Source organism: Pholcus phalangioides, unplaced genomic scaffold (genome assembly GCF_987345545.1).
Source record: "Pholcus phalangioides strain wild (caught in Gottingen) unplaced genomic scaffold, Ppha-v1.0 ptg000008l_1, whole genome shotgun sequence".
Taxonomy (NCBI): domain Eukaryota; kingdom Metazoa; phylum Arthropoda; class Arachnida; order Araneae; family Pholcidae; genus Pholcus; species Pholcus phalangioides.
Genome location: NW_028301601.1, coordinates 12,081,922 through 12,100,503, shown reverse-complemented (window position 1 = coordinate 12,100,503; position 18,582 = coordinate 12,081,922). Strand labels below are relative to the sequence as shown.

The 18,582-nt window shown below is 34.6% G+C and overlaps 1 protein-coding gene across 1 annotated transcript; it reads right to left on the bottom strand.

Annotated features, from left to right (window-relative positions):
- Window positions 1–904: 904 nt before the first annotated feature.
- Window positions 905–16,737, bottom strand: LOC149083727 (leucine carboxyl methyltransferase 1). The gene has a single exon (XM_089234199.1). The coding sequence runs from the start codon at window positions 16,431–16,433 to the stop codon at window positions 15,498–15,500; it is 936 nt and encodes a 311-aa protein (XP_089090325.1). The 5' UTR covers window positions 16,434–16,737; the 3' UTR covers window positions 905–15,497.
- Window positions 16,738–18,582: the final 1,845 nt, after the last annotated feature.

Genomic DNA, 18,582 nt, shown 5'->3' with positions numbered 1-18,582 from the left:
CAGTGAACGACCTAGAGAGTTTGAAAGCACGTGAGTGACCAAAAGAAAGGCCTAGAGACAGGAAATCAGGTCTGTGGGCAACCAAAAAGTTTTCTAGAGCATTTGCAAGCAAGTGAATGACAATAAAAGAGTGACCAAGGAAATGTGCAAGCATTTAAGTGACTTGAGACTGAAGCTAAGTGGCCCCTATATAGCCCAGGGCAGCAAATTTGAGAAATGAGTGGTTCAGAAAATTGGACTATGATGGGGGGGGGGGCAAAATGTGTGTGTGTGTGGCCCATAGGATTAATAACGACAAAACCATAAATTCACTTTTGATTGTAGATTGCAATGATCTAATATTTACAAATGGAAGAACATTGTAATAAGAACTACAGATGTTTTCGGGGAGCTTAGCACAGAGAAATCATAGTTTTGCCATTGAGTAAAGTAAAATAGCTGATTTGCCAACAGAGTGACTTTCATTGTTACAGCTATAAATTAGAACTTGATTTTATCAAAAAACATGACGAAATAAATACAGTATTATTTAATGAAAGTATTGTTCATGAATCAATTAAAACTTGGAATATGCTATTCGATTCTGAATGCATGTTAAGAAAAGCACGTTTTCCAGAGCATGAGAAGTGTCATTTTTTGTTAGTACATCCAATGAAATATTCAATATTGGTGTATATAAGTCACACTAGTTTTACACCATGCACTGGCAAATATAGGAATTCCTTACCCACTAAAGATATTCGAAAGACTAAATATTCTATAAATTGCTGTGTGTGTTAAAATGTACATGGGTAGGAGAATCTATTACTATGTAAAAGAGGGAGTTACATAGTCATATGGTTAATAGACGAACAAAAATAAATTAACGAAATGAATATATCAAACACATCAATAAGCAGAGAAAAACATTGAGAGGCATTTATTCAATGGTAGCCCTTTAGCACTTTTACTCACATTAAGATCTTGGCGTTGACCGCTGCGTAACACAGCAACCATATTTAATTAACACTCTACATCTACTTTTTTTTAACACATAATTTTTTTTTGTTGTAAATAGATCTGCATAGTTAACACCACTTTTTTTGGATTCAATTGAAATTCCATCGCAAATATCTTTAGGGCTGTTACAGCGAGAATAATTTCAAGATATCTACTGTAATGGATAGAAGATAGAAACGCACATATATTAAACCAGAAAAATCAAAAGAAAAACAATGTGCACATGTTAGTACAAAGAAATCGGTACAATTTACGAGTTAGGGGTACACTTCTCATAATTCAAAGAAAAAACTGTTAATGCAACACAAAAAAAAAACCCTTGTAAAACAATCCTGTGAAAACGACTGGATCAAGTATTGTTAAGGTATCAAAGCAGATTCATAAACACTGCAATATTTAAATATGAACATTTTATATAGCAATATATCAATTCAGATTTCTCTTTTTGAATGGAAAATAATTACATTGAATGAAAACCGAATTTTTTAACACCAGTATCCACTTGTGTGACTATGTAAGAGATATTTTCATGGGGAAAAATGTTTTTTGGACATCATGACCACATACCGGATCCTGCTGATATGAATTAAGTCTGATACAAATACCGCGTGATTCATAACTCGTGGGCAAAACATTAAAGAGTGTGTGCTGGACGTATAAAGTAAAACATCTATGGATAGAAATACATCTAAACAGTTTTCAAAATACAATGCATAATCGCAACCAGGGCCGTCTTAAGAGCTTCATGGGCCCCCGGACCAATTGATTTTTCTGAGGCCTTTCCTAGAAAATTTTCGAAAATTTCAATTAGTTCCCATTTTTGTGAGGCCCCCGGGTGTGCCCATGCGTTAAGACGGCGCTGGTCGCAACAGAAGCAGTGAATCACTAGATGGCGCTGTCATTGAACCCCCATTGAAGGGATGACTGGTTTCATTAACCAGGGTCAAGACACATATGCATTTCATGTATTGTGCAGTGGATGGGAATATCCTGGAAGAGCCTCAAAGACTGGACCTGGAGTATTTTCTAATAAGACGAGTGCACAGGATCAAAAAAATCTTTGTGACTGAACCAGTATCTGTGCAAAAAAGAGGCTTTTTGTGGCATCATCATACTCCTGGCATGCCTCCTCCTCTTCCCTATCCAGCATGGGCTGACAAGGAAACCTGTTTCGCACACAAACCAGTAGAATCACTAGTTCAAAAGATTTTTGAACTAGTATGTATCTTGTCTGATAATACTCCCGGTGCAGTCTTTAAGCTACCAGAGCATTCCAATCTGAGAAAAATAAAATGCATTTCCCCTTCATCCTATTTTCTGAAACTAGTCATCCCTTCTACACTCAATGATGAAAATTGCTTGTTCAGATGTGTTCTATTACTCCTTAAAACTTTGCTTATGAGTTCCAAAACACTCTGTTTAAAAATAACAATAGAGTAAAAGTCTCCTGACTTTTCAAAAAATATAAGCAAATATTATATATTGGGGGGGGGGGGGAGAACAGAAATTGCATGAATTTAAAAAACAATAACAATGTACAGCCAATCTGGCGCCTAAAAACAAAAAATTATGCAATCAATAAACAGAGAGCGGGATGATTTTTTTTCTCAATGCAAATATATCAAGGAAAGAGACCTTTTTCTGGACGTCATGCCGAGGTGAATTCAAAAAGAAAATCCTTTTGGTCTCAATTGCGAAAAGGACGTGTTCAATTCCTGGAGGATACAAGAAAAAAAAAAAAAACAAAGTTCAACTCAGCATAATGTCCATAAAAAAGTCTATCCTTAAAATTGAATGAATGTAAATCTTGCTCATCACCTGGGTTTCATGTTCATTTATGGCCATCACAAAGACATATCGGATGAAATAGTTTAACATTTGACACTCTTGTTGAATACAAAAACTTTTGAAAACAGCTACAGTCATTTTTCAATTGGCTTTACAGTAAAGAAAAAACTTATCGAAATTGCTGTAGCTTTAAAGGTAATATAAAAAGATGTAAGTATAAAAAATAAACTGACAAGGATCAGCATAATAAAAGAATGGTAAGTGAACTATGTGTATCATCAAATACAGTGCCCACTGCTAATAAAATCAGTCACTTTATAAAATGAAATCAATACTAGTCACATTATAAAAATTCTGTTTGATAAAACCAACGTCCAGCTTTAGAAAAATCAAAACTTTTTTCTTTATGAATTTTATCTACAGTCGGCCCTTGGTATTTGCAGTCGCTTTCCCAGTTTTCTGGAAAAAACTGTTGCGGGGATAATTCTCATATTGGAACAAAATATGAGTTGTACATGTTACAAACAAAAGTTTAAAAAATCCCTCCAATTGGTTTTTTCTTTTGGTGTTTTTGAAAATGTTTATACACAAGACGATTGTTTTTAGGTTCTTAAAGTGAAAAACTTGCAAGAAAAATTCGAAATATCGACAAAGGTTGGCTACATTGCTGCGATTTTTGAATCTACCACACAGTCAAATATATCCACAAATAAGAATTTTAAATTCGATCAGCCGTTGCTGCAGCTACACCTTCTATTTAGCCTTGGACATACATTTCTCTCATGTAGAAAGTTCTGTTTTTCTGTGTGCGCGATAAAAAAGGTATGCAAGTTATGTAATGCATAATTTACATATTATAATTGTCATTATTGAATCTGCAAATTTGTGAGCATGGAAGCAAGGAATAAGTGACATCTCCAAATATTTTTTATGAAAAATAGAAAAACTCGACTATGAAAAAACTTTTCTGGATTGTTAATGAAGGGTATACTGATGTAGGCATAGAAAAAATTAGAGAATTAATTTACAACAATTCAGAAATCCACATAGGAGGGGTTAATCAAGCTGACTGTTTCTGAAACCTAAGTGATACCCCATGGAAATGATCAAGATTGAGAATTACTGTAGACAGCAAGATTATTATTAGCAACATAGTAAAGGGTTCTGTAAGTTTAAATCGGCAATGGATTGTTTTGTTTAAATAGACCCATCTATGGTATATTATTCATGTATAGAAAAGTTGGTAGAGGAAGCCTTGCTACCACACCGTAACAAATTACCACAAATTTAGAAGAAATGGCTAACAGACATTATGTTGTTCATTCAGAAAACATCACTTAGAATCACTGGACTCCCCACTTCTACTTCTTCCACATAAAGCTGATACAAACGAGATGTATAAGAAGCAAAATTTAACGGTTTGGGTTATTCATGGACTTTCCGCATTTGTGGTCATCTCCAGAATTTAACCTCAGAGAATACCGAGGGACAACTGTATTGAGAAACTGAGTGGAACTTGAAAGGAAATTATAATTTGTGAATTAGTCTAATTTTTAGCATCTGGAATTGATTTACATATATTTTAAAATTTCAGCAAAAGAAAAAAAAAGAATGAGGGATCGCAAAAAGTTATATTAAAAAAAAAGTATTTCTACTTGCAACCCAAGTACAACCTTAGTCGACTACCACCACGACCAATTTACTGCAAATGTTGAAGAAAAAAATCAAAAAAGGTAACCGATAAGATAGAGATTTTTCAAAAATGTTGAATGATACTAAGAAACTAATGAGAGACTATGCCAAAAACAGATTAAGCATCCAAGTTATCAAGAAAATGTAAGGCATAATTTTCTCAAGAAAATTTTTATAAAAACCGAATGTAGTAGTTTAATTAATTAATAATAAACTATTTATTAATAAACGTCTAATTTCATTATAGGTTTCAATATAGGTTTTTAATTCACCAGTTATAAAAATCAGCCGACTACTAAAACCCAAAACTCAGGATAAAAGTGATTTTAATAAGCGGTGGGCACTGTATGTTTCGTGAACGATTTCAATTGAAAAGTATTCTTGCAAAGGAAAGAATCCTAATTCGATCTGGGGAAATAATATTTGCAGGAATGTATGTGTATTTCACTATCAAGAATTTTTTTTCGGATTCGCAGCTAAACTTCTTTACAAGTGCCAATTGCTATGAATAAGAGAGCCATGTTGTCATAAATATTTTAAAAACTGGTATTGGTGAAAAAAAAAAACACTTGGCACATAAAACAATTAGGCTGGTGACTTACACAGAAGTAGCATGAAAGACTCTCCCTTGTAGTGTGTGTTAATGCAAGCGGGATCTCAAAATTAATTCACTGCTATTTTATATCTTTCCAAAAAAAGCAAATGAAGCTTTGAATACAAGTAAAGCGTATCTAATCAGGACCGAAACTGGGGGAGGGGGGGGTCTGGTGCCCCACATGCTGGACCAGAGGGAGCGCAAATACCACCATTTAATCACTTCTTCAACATTAATAGAGGGCGCCAAAATGCTTGCTCACCACAGCTGACCAAGAATCCAGTAGGGTGCTGTTTCTGATTACAGAACAAATTATGCTCATATAAACTGAAGTTTTGCTATGCAAGTAAATGTATTTAAATCAAACAAGGCCAAACCTTTCTCAAAATCGACTTCTTTTTTGGAGAATATCCGTAGTACTTTAAATACCATCAGCGAATATTATGAATTAAATAGTCAGAGAATCAAGCAGCTTTTTTCATCAATGACAAGTTTCCATAAATATGATCATAAAGATACATAAAAATATGTATTAAGCAGCTAAACTCATACATCATAATTTATGTTTATACATATTTCAGTTCTGTTATAATATATATATATATTTACTTATTTACACGATAAAAATATGCGAAATTCTTTCAATTTATATGAGAAATGTGAAAATAAGTACATTCTGATATGTGTGTTGCATTTTTTTTCAAACTTTCGACTATTCTATGCATTTTACACTGTGCAAATATCCTACTGAATTACATAGGTTATAATCAGTATACCAGCTGCTAAAACAATGTCCTTCTATTAAACAGTGATTTCAAAACAGTAGGTGCAGCAAGGGGATGAATGTCACAAGATATTTTCAGGGTAGAATCATATTCAAAATTAATTAGGATTCCCAACCAATGATGTGGCCTTTTTAAAGATATCCATAGGTGTGAAGTCTTTTAAAATTCCAATCTCACTACAAAGGGTGAGGAAAAACATACTAAGTTTTGAACCTGCTCCTCTAAATCATTCGCTATGAAACCATGTTGATCTGATTGAGTTTGGGGCTCGCTTTTCAACTTGTGCAAAAAATATCTTCCAGTGGTTGAAAAATAAATTGAATTACAAATAACGAATTCAATACATTGAAATAAGGGGAAAATAATTCATAATGAATGAAAATCTTTAATCCACAAGCTCCTAAGGGCTTGTTGTCTACCCACAGTATAAGACTCCACCACTGCATTCAACCCTTTAAGCAGTTTTTAAAATTTTCCTGATCCGCATTTTATAACTGCCATATAGTAAAAATCCCAAAAATTTCTAGAAATTTCCACCGATTTTCAAGAATATTTTTTCCCTCATCTTATAAGCTGATAAATGCTTTTCCTTCCCTCCCCAACACAATATAATAATAATAAAACAAGGAAAGGAAAAACTATAGTTTTTCTGTTATTTTTGCTGTAAGCATAATTGTATACAACCTAGAAGGAAAAGGAAAAAACACATCCTTTCTTCTCTTCTGTCATCAGACTCCGCCAACTGGCAGTTGATTGACAGGATGGGACAGGGGGAGAAGATGTTATCAGGAGAAGAAACTTACAACGGTACCTGGGATCGCCGATACGAGAGAGTTTTAAGAACCCGAGATATTTCAGGGTTGCCGATACAAGAAAGTTTTAAGAACCTGAGACACCTCTGGATTGTTGCTGTAAAGGTTAACAACCAGCAAGAGTGAATAGAGCTCAGTGGCTATCTTACATACTAAATGAGAGAGTGAAAAAAAGCAAAAAGGCAGAGCTGTCGATGAAAGAATGCAGCTGGCCACTGCTTAGGATCCCTGGCGTTCATGAAGAACCCTATGATAACATTAAATAGCAATTAACATTGATTATGGCCAGATTCCCCATGATGGGCCTTAAAGCTGTTTGGAGTATACAGATGTTCAGATTAGCTATGTTCTAGAATATCAAAATCATAAAATAAACATTGTCCTATTAGCACGACACCATTACTCATAAGTGTTACTTGTTGAGAGATACAAATGTTGAAAATAATGACATGATCTTCAGCTTGTAAAGGGTTACATTATTTCAATTTTTCTTCTTTTTCATGGTTTTTTTTTTAAAAATTAACTAAGATAATAAATATCACAAATTTTATGTAATCAAAAAACACGGCCAAGAAGAATACATAGCACATCACTATGACATTAACATCATCTACACTGAAACAAAAGTAATTGTACCAAAGTCAGATATAATCTAGTTGAAATGGACATTGATTTTGCTACCAACTATTACATACACAAAAACAATTAAATTTCTCAATTGGATTACGAATGACAATGTAAAGACATCCTGAGTTATGACACTCATATTGCATCTAGACATTAATTCAAACATAAAAGATGGATATGATCAAACACCTTACACATTGCAAATAGCACACACACACACACATATACACTTAGAAGGTTGGAACAAACTCTTTCATAACCAAATGATTTCGTATTCAAATCCGAAAGATTTATGACCATCCCTGTACATATAGATTCTGCATGCTGCATCTTGAATACGGGAATGCAAAAGTTTGTAGATTCAAAAAATCTAAATACTTTACACATTTCTTTCAAAAGTTTTTGAAAATGTACTTTTTTAATGAATGCATTTGCCTCCTTCCCCTGAATTTGATTTTTGAAATCACCACACATAGACAAAGAAGCTGGTTTTTATATACTGTGTAGGCAAACTATTCAAATCTCAATAAGGGGTTTTCACAAGTTCCCAGATTAATTTGCCTCCGGATGCAAATGGGTAAATTTTTTGTAGATTAGAATTCATTTCCCACGAATACAACCAAAGCAAAAGCAGAGATACGACTTGAAAGTCTGGGGAGGGCATGATGATGTTAGTTCGTGTAAGCACATATGCATTAGATCTGTTGACTACACCTTAGACACGGAGAAGGGGGGGGGGAATTGCTGATTAAATGATTACATTGTAATTAAAAAATTGTATAATTCCTCAGTAATCAGATAAATATCAATGAATTACCATTTTATCAATCATTTAATACAGGCTGAAGGTAGCTTTGTATAGTCCTATAAGCACGAGATGAGACTGGGTTACGTCAAATGATTGTATTCTTTTCCTTTAGGTACAGTGATTGCACATTGAAAATCATTCATCTGACCTCTCAAATTTAGTTTCTCCTTCTTGAAAAGAGTCCTCCAATGTGACATGACATGAGTCTCATCTTGTAGGATTATATATAATAGATCAGCGTTGGACAAATCAAAGGAAAAGCTTAAAATTTGATTGTTAAATCAAAGCCTAATGACAACGTAATTTTTTTAAAAAATTTCATGACACTACATCTTTCAACATGCAAAGGGGTTATCAAGTCACAGAAGAGTAAAAACAAAACATTAGATTATTTAAGACAAATTTTCTTGAGGAAAAAACCAGAAACACACTGTTGTTAAAAAATTTGGCTGGTGCCTAAACTTTTTTTTTTTTTGTCAGGCTCTGTCCAAGTGTCCAAAATCTATTCCTCTATATCAGTGGTTCGTAATTGTGGGGGGGGGGGGGGTGGTCCATGGGCCCCATTGGGACCTTGGAGAGGTTTTAGGGAGGTCAATGAGCTCGGATAAGATTACAATTAATTTATTGTTTTAACATTATGTGCTGAATATTATTTCGTGAAAGGGTCCATGGCCAGCATCTTACCAGCACTGAGGGCTTTTGTCTTATTGACACAAAGGGTCCATGGAACGTAAACAGTGGAGAACCTGTGCTCTATATGTTTTCATGTCAATGTGATAACCTCTTTTTAAAATGCAAAATGAAAACATACCCTACCAAAAGCGGATTTAACGGCAGGCACACTGGGCGCACGCCCAGGGCCTCAACTTCTAAAGGGCCCCATGAAACAAAAACTTCACACTTTTTTCTAATTTAAGGGGCCCAATATTTTCTTTTGCACCCGGGGCCTCGACCAACTTTAATCCACCACTGACCCTACATATAACCTTTAAAACTTTACTGGAATTGAATTTAACAAAATGTTCATTCACATAAATTTACAAAACCGTCACAAACACATCCATACAATCAAAATCAAACATTTTTCGGGATGAAGTAAATCATTATCGAATACAAGACAGTTATATCAAAACTGTGACGACAACAAATGGTTTGAAAAAAATACACAGAAAATTAATTTCAGACTTCCACAAAGATAATAATTGGTTTCTACCGAGTTTAAGCTTGGATTTTGATTTTTTTAAATAATTGAAACACTTGCACTTTTCATCATTTCCAAGGATTTTTCACCTGTAAGAAGTTTATCTACATCAATAAAGATTTGGCACTGTCTTTTTCAATGAATTTCACAATTCATCGGAAAGAAGTATAAAATAGGTTTTAGAGTTTACAATTTGATCTTGCGGTTCAGAATTCTAAAATCTACTCTCTAGAAATTTGTGTTTGAAAGCATTGGTGAAAAACTAATCAAACTTAAATTAGCTAAAAAAAAAAAAATGTGTAGAATTGTTACAACTATGCAAAAAGCCACACGTGCAAGTATTTTCACACAAAAACTTTTCTCCATAAAAATATCAGCGTTGATAATACAAGTAGAAAAATCCATTTACATTTACACCGGGTTAATTACAGTGAATCAAATCTAATCCTGATATTATGAAACTTTTGAAAGTATTTTATGTACATAATTTTTACAAGGTGGAGAAAAGAATGATGTTCATGTGGTTTCGTTAATGTTTCTTGTCTCACGTCATCATTTCTTTTCATGCCAATCTTTCTGTTCATGAAGTTATACATGTACATGATACGATTGATCTGAAGTTTAGACGCTTAGCAATTGTTAGTAGCTGAAGTCTGAGCAAATTTGCAAAGTGACTGGAAACATCCAGTGTCCAGACTTGTAGTGACACATAGTCAAACCTGTATTTAAGGGACATCTCTATTCAACCCTTCAACTGACACAGCAATCACTAAACCCACTTCAAAATATCATATCTTTTTTTAAATACAAATTGGGGTTTTTTTTATTTTTCAGCATGCACACTAAGGGGGTATAATGAAAAGCGTCCAATTAAAAAACCAACTTTACAAAATATCTCAGCTTGTCAATGTTAAAATAAGAGGCGAGATATCCAGTCAATGTTGCTTAACTCTTTACGTGCCATTAACACAAGATATATCGCCAAGATAAAGGTTCCTTATTTTATCATGGACAAGGCCAGATATTTTGTATTGCTAATTTTCCAATGGAACACTTTTCCCTACACCCCTAACTTTACACCTGCTAAAAATTGGACGAAAGCCTACTTAATTAAAAATGACATAGCATTTTATAGAGGGTTTAGTGATTCCTGCTGTGCCCCTTAAAGAGTTAAAGTGGAAAGAGGCAGATGTCCTGATCCTGGTCCCTTTGAATAAGAACTCATTAACCTCTGAATACAGGACATTAAGGGAATTAATGTCTCTTAATTGATTAAGAGACAAAAAGTTTGTTCGCATGGATGTCCCTTATTGAGAGGTTTCACTATATACTTGGCTGAAAAAAGATTTGAAGTAGTCAGTCCTCATCTATAACAGATCTAACGGTGACTAGAGAGCATTAAATGAAATTTGATTTTGCAGAATATTGATACAGTCGACGCTCGTTATAACAACCATGTGTCATAGCAATCATTCTGTTACACCACCATAGCAGTAAAACAAAAGTCCCAAATGTTTTCATACAACTAGGCTAATGAATATTTTGGTCAATTTGCGGGAGGGAGGGAATTTAATAGAAATGCCATGAGCTATTAAAAGGCTGACTATTTTCTCCAAGAGTCAAAACATTTTGGTCAAACAGAATTGCCATGGGAAGAAATGAATGACTTCCATGGAAAGTGCTGGTGTATCAGGGTGAATCACAAATTCAATGACAGGATATATAAGGATTCTGTTAAATTAATTTTCCGATACTTCAGCCGTGACTATCAAAAACTGACGGTATATAGAGGGTTTTATTGTATCAGTAATCAATACAAATCACTTCAAAAATATTCTTGGGATATTAAAGACAATGAGAGAGAGCATTAAGTGGAAAAAACATTGAATGAAATAAATATTGTACAAAAAAAAAAGCTGAAATTAGAGTTTAACAGAAAGAGAAATTATTATGCATGCATCACCTTCCAAACACATCTCACTTGTTCATATCTCTATGGTAAATTGCGTGTGCATGAAATCATTAAAAAAAAGCGGACGCATCATCGAGTTCGTTATGCATTTCTTTTGAGATGTGTACTTTGAATTTTAGAATATTTTCCAGTTTTGTTAAGAGTTTTAAAAACAAAAGGAAATTCTTGTCGGTCCAAAATCTAACACATCATTGTCAGAAAAAAAATTTCCCATCCACCAATCACATAGGATTGGAAATTTGATTGCTCTCAGAGGCGACATCATCATTCTCATTTATTATTGTGTAAATGACATTAAATCAATAAGTACTCATTTCTATTGCTCTAGGGATAGAAACAAATGCATCAAATTCGCTATCTGTTTTCGTGATATTATCAGTATCCGCCGTCATTCAAGATTTTTTGTTTTTGATTGCCCTAAATACATTTCGTTCCATAGCTTTCCATTTAATTTTTTTTTTTGGGGAGAAAATTTAAGAACTGAAAGGCATAAAACGAAATAAAACTCGATCATTCATTATCTACTCCTTATTTATTATTTTAAAAGTTCAATATGGTAGTGACAGGAAAATTTGAGAAATCTACCCGCTAACTTGTTGCTATTTTATGGAATATATAAAAAAAAAATCAACTAAAAATCTGCACAATATCTATCAAGCTACAACTACTGCTTTAAAAAAAGCTTTCTGCAACTTAATATCTCTCCAGCACTAAACCTCATTGTATTCCCTGGCATTGGTTAGACTTGGATGTGAGCAGTTTTTCTTTTTTTCCAAATTGATAACCTTTCTACATTTAGTAATTGACTTGATATTTTAAAAGAAAAATGCAGCTATTATTTTCTACACTTTCAGCATGATGCAAATAACTATTCTAAGTCTTGAGTAAAATATATGCGTACCTAAACAGACACGTTTTCATTCACAATATTAACAATTTCTCTTGATTTTCTTTTTTTTGAGAGAAAAAATTACACATTTACAAAACCTGAACATAGGAAAAGAACATGTTCATGGCACATACTATAAATTTCACATTTTCAAACACTTATTACACATATTTATGATTGAAATGCAAAAGTTTACGCAGTTCCTAGATTTTGCAAACAATTTAAAGAATTCTTGAAAAAAGCTAACTATATTTCAAATAATGATACAAATTTAGAGATATGAACCCATAGAATTCAATAATATCAAAATAAAATGAGACAAATTGACGACAAATACTAAAAGAAAAAAGAAATTTGAAAGAGAAAAGTATAGATATGAAAAATTACTATAAAATACACAATGTTTAGATTGAAGTAGACTAGGGCTGCAATCACATGGACCTCAATTAACTGAAATAATTTCGCGACGTATAAAAAGCTCTGCAAAGTATAATATTGGTTACAGATTGTGCAGTAAGACCTGTATGTGCTGTGGAGGTAGGAAGTGATGTCTGTCTGTGCTTGGCAAATCATAAATAAAATTTGACTCTAGTGAAAAATTTTAGGAACCAAGCATACAAAGTTTGTTCAAAAAGTATCCGACCATAATTTTGTGTGTGCAAACCAATGAAGCTAGGGAGGCATGGTTTGGTGCATGTACATAGACAATCCTAGTGCGCATGCTTAAATTTTTACCTACCTGCAGAAGCAGCCAGTCGACGGTAGACAGCTAATGAGGAAGCACGAGTACTGTCGCATTTTCGTTTTTGACCAAACAGCAAGAAAAGTGTGAAGCTTGTGGTGATTCCCGAGTGGAAATAATCCACAAGATTCAACAGGCCTTTGAAGATAAAGGAAATTGGTACCACACAGATAAAGGAGTGATACAATTACTTCAAAGATGGAGATTGAAGCACGTCCTGGACGTCATTATTGAGGAAGTGAGGACTCTGATGATGCAGGATCCTCGAATCACGATCAGAGAATTTGTAGACGAGGAGAGCATTAGCATTGGAGCACATGCAATAGGATTGCCTACACATGTGCACCAAACCATGCTTCCCTAGCTTCATTGGTTCAAGAATGAAAAATTGTGGTCAAATAGTTTTTGAACAAACCTCGTATGTGTTCAGGGAAAAATTATCAACAATCATTTTTTTCCCTCAACTTTCTCTAGATCTAAGGGATTACTTTTTCATGTTGGTTGACACTAAAATTAAAATTTGTGCCGATTTATACTCAAATTTAATAATCAAACTTGTTTGATTTGGTAGTTTCTAACTGCCATTGTAAGCTGAGATTGGTCAAGCCCTGGTGTACGTTACTTTCGACAATATATTATTTAAAGTACGTACAGTACTTTAGTAGTCTGTACTTCAGTACATATAGTAATCTTTGAAAAGCTGCTAATTATGAACAGTATGAACATATGGATGGGTAAAAATATAGTGATGTACGTCAATAATTCCTATTTTCAGAAAATTAAGGTTGTACTAGAATTATTCTCATAGATTCCTATGTTAAAAATTTCATGATTTCACAATTTTGAGGTGAACTACTTAAGCTGACTTACACCATTGTGACTCTAACCTGTCCATATATACCATTTTTCCTTTCTGCACCCCCTTCAATAATGTTTTTTATGTTAGAAAATTCATTTTTCTGTAATTAGTTACATTATTTATCCACTGATTAAACAATAAGTAAAAGAATTCATTGGCTATGGCCAATATTTAATTTTGGCTTCATTTTATTTTTGAAAAAATTCAAAAATGAAACTAAAATAATGTACTATTTTTTTAAATGTTTTTTGAGATTTGGAAAAAGAGCTATCAAATATTTCTTCACTTACTAATTCCAGCAGCAATTGCAAAACTGCTAATAACATGAGGTACCAATGTAAACAAACCATGAAGCAGTGTTTCGGCAAATATTTTTTTTTTTAATGTTTTTTGAGATTTGGAAAAAGAGCTATCAAATATTTCTTCACTTACTAATTCCAGCAGCAATTGCAAAACTGCTAATAACATGAGGTACCAATGTAAACAAACCATGAAGCAGTGTTTCGGCAAATATTTTTTTTTACACCAAAATGGAAAACATGGAAAATAGAAAGATCACTACACGAAATAGAAACTTTTTTTTTTAAAGCAAAAAAATTTGTGACACATTTTTGTGAGTGAAAGTTAGAAGATGATACATCAAAATGTTGGTACAATTTATATATATATATATATTTTAATGAATTATTCAGCATGTTGTAATTTTTTTTCCATCTCACACCCCCAAAAATACTCTTCCGCACCCCTGGTTAGGAACCACTAATATATACATTATTTTTAAAAAAATGAAACTTGAAATAACTTTGTACATTTGATCTTTGCATTGCATTGCAAGTTATATCACCGATTATTATAAAAACAATGAGTCCTTACCAAGTACATGTGGGATGTGCGAATTAAATTTTCAAAGGTCCTCCTTAAAATTTTAGGTATTTGATGCGTTATACTGCATCGGTAATTGTACTGTGCACTGTACAGTAATGTAATTGAAATTATGTTTATACAAGTATTCTTCCAAGTGTTTTTCCTTAAATGTAAAATGTAATACAGTTCTCCACCCCCCCCCCCTTTTATTAGATACTCAAAGCCCAAATTAGCTTGGATAATTGCAGCCCTACTCTACATCATACACAAGCTGCCCATATATATATATCATAAATATACAAAATTTTTGTAAATACGCAAACAGATGCTACATTAACTTCAAATTAAGTATTAGCTTTGACTCTATGTATACAACATTAAGATATATAAAAGTTCCCAAATAATATCACAAAGATCTTTTTTTAAGATTTCATAGTAGTTACATTTTAACAGTATACATGCTGATCCTGGTAACAATGTATTTGTAAACTGACCGCAGATCAGAATAAGTTTTCTCGAGCAAATTTCAACTCAGTACAAACGAAATATCAAAACAAAACCATTCACACCGCTTATGTGAGTGTCCGACAAATAAAATTTCAATCCAGTGAAAAATATGCTACTCTAAATGCATAGCGATTAGCTTTTCAGTAGAAACTTTCCAACAAAAAATATATCAAACGGCAAACACATGATTTACAGCAATAAATTACCATAATTTTTTTTTCATGATATAAAAAGAAAAGAAATTGTTTTAGTAGAGTGTAATATAACGATAAATCTTCCTAAAACACACTATAAATATTTCACAAAATCCAGGAACCACATAAATTTAGACATCAATATCTTGTAGCAGGATCAGCTTCAATTAAAGCCAATGTCTTCGAAACTACCTTCACCTTTGAAAGCTACAGATATGCAATAATGTTGCAAGAGTTGCTGAAGCAGTTCTTGCTCATCCAAGAACTCGAGCTTCTCGATGCGGTCGACGTCTCGCTGTGGGAGGTGCTGGTAGACCTCGTTCATGTCCCACGACTTAGCACCCTCCCATCCCGCGGCCAGGAAGCGCTGCCTCTGCGTCTCCAGATCCGCGCACGCTGCGACGCCGGCGAGGTTACACCCTCTCTTCATAAGGTTCTCGATCATTACTTTCCCGAACGTGTCGCCCATGTTGACTTGTTCATAGTTAATGAAGAACGCCTTGTCGAACTTCTCTGCGACCCATTTGAGAAACGCAGAAGTGTGGACCTCCTCGTTATACACTAGCACGCACTCGCACATGAAGATCGTGGGTTGGGAGGGATCCAGCAAGCCGCTGAGGAGCTTGCCGTTCAGTTCGTGGAGGTTCCGCAGGTCGCAACCGACTAGATGGTACACCCCTGCGTGCAGCTCGCAGCTGGAGAACTGCACGTCGTCGTCCTCCGTCGCGACCATCGTGAGGAGGCTCTTCTTGCTGCGAATGATGAAGCACTTCTTCGAAGTGACCGGCGGTAAGTCCACCTCCACGAACTTCTTCACGGTCACGCCTTCGTTCTTCAGTCTCCAGAACAAAGTGTCGAAGCCTGCACCAACGTTCACGATTTGGCAGTTGTAATTCGTTATCCTCAGAAACTGGTGCAACAGCATCTTCATGCCCATGACGCGGGAATAGTAACCCCGGCTTATCTCGGGCGCCTTGCGATCGGAGGCCTTTATGAAATTCTCTATGAACGGGTCCACCCAGTACCCAGCGTGCACCGCGTACCGCTTGCACAACGCGGCCTCGTCGTTCGTGGCTATGATAGCATCGTCTTCGCACATTTTCGATTATTTCCCCCGATTCCGTCCTTCCTAGATTTCGGAATCGATCATTTTCAAGTAACGCCACTTGAATCTTGCCAGATACCGAAACCACAGGGTGATAATAGAAACTCGGAATCAACACCGTCAAAATGAATAATCGATTAAAAGCCTCGGTGATTAATCGAAAAAAACAAACACAGACACTTGAGATATATACTGATTCTGTTTCTTTTCCCCTCCTTTTACAACCACCAATATAAAATTGCCATATTGAAAAACATTTGCATCTCTTTGCAACAACCCAAAACACGCACAGGACCACTGCATCAGTTGTAGACTTGCCAGATCCAGTCAAGGACACCCACGCAATGCGGACAATTTACAATTTCTCAAATTTAAATGAATAAATAAATTATTAATTTAGAAAAAAAAAGAAAACATAATTTAAAATATTGATTTTGATCAGAAAAGATTTCACTTTTAAGCAATATAAATTAAAGTTACAATCTTTTAGAAAACAGGTGATTATCGACACTGTGACCACATTGTGTCGAAAAAAAATACGGGACTTCACTGATTGTCGCTATGGTGACCATATTTCCTCGACAGAAATACAGGAAATTGGGATTCCAAATACGGGACATCGCTAATTATCGCCGAAACCGAACCAAGACACCAAATATTGTTGAAATAACGGAAAAATCAAAATGGCGAGAAATGCAGCATTACTGCTAATTGCAGTGGATTAAAATGAATTCCACGAAAAAAAAAACCGTTCACCAAGACAAATGTGGGAGATTAATATTCTCATTTATTGTTGTAATTATCATAATATAATTTATAAGCTGAAAAATAATTTCTTATAATAATCTTTCACTTCAATAAAGAATAAAAATTCAAGTAGGCTTCGTGCAAAATACGGTAAAAACCGGGACACTTCTGCCAAAAAGTCGGAACGGCCAGAAAAACAGAAAATACCGGGACTGTCCAGGGAAATACGGGACGTATGGTCACCCTAATTGTCGTCGGCAAAGCTCCCAAGTTGTTGCGAAAATTGTTTTACACAATAAAAAGTGAAATATAATAAGTGAAAGCGATAACAATTACACACAAATGTCTTGACCAAGTCTAATAAATACAGTTAAAGATATTTACTGCATCATCTCCACTTACGTCATGAGTGTATGTATGAAACAATGCTCAAAACTATATACAGAGTGATTAAGAAGAGATGGGGAAAAACTTTAAGAGGTGATAGTACGCACCAATACAAACAATTGCCATCAAAAGAATGCATGGTATAACATGAAACGCAAACGCGCCAGCGCGTTTCGAAATGGCCGCTTCTGGCAGTTGTAACGTACGGGATAATGGCGCACTTCAGTAATACTGAAAAAGCAGACATGCATTTCAGTATGAAAATACTTAGCGTATTTCCCCAGGTTACATTTACATATGCATAGCGTTCTTTTTCTTCCGATAAATTTCAACAGGAATAGCGCTTTAACGTTTGCGGAGCAGCCGTTTCGAAACAGCCTGGCATGCATGGTGAAACATGAAACGCAAACGCACTAGCGCGTTTGCGTTTCATGCAGGGCCGGATTAACCATTAAGCAAAATAAGCACGTGCTTAGGGCATCAGTATAAAAGGGGCACCACAATAACGATCATCCGATAGAAGATCCTAAAATTTTAAGAACACTTGATTGTATAATTGAAGATCATTATCACACAAAGGATGGCACAAAACAATGAGAAACTAATAATATTGCAAACTAGACTTCACATTATTTTGTTGAGCTTTTAGCTTTTCACAATTTTCATAAAGTACGTCCAGGGCTGTCTTAACATTATCATGCGCCCACATACAAAGTGATTTTTCTGAGAGAGGCACTACTACCCAGCTGAAAATTCCTACCTTCCTATTTGCATATTTACTCTTAAAAATCGGAACCAGATTTAATTTGTCGCTTGACATCCCGGAGAAGTGCCCAAATGGGCCAATGCAGTGAATCAAGTTCTACAGAATAAAGACATGATTGTTGTGGGTCATTAGTGGATCAACTGTGTAGTTTGATCTATAGAAGTAACAGAAATGCTACCAGATGTAAACTACAAACTTGAGAATGTATCTAAAAGAAAAAATATACAATATAACGGTGATTCA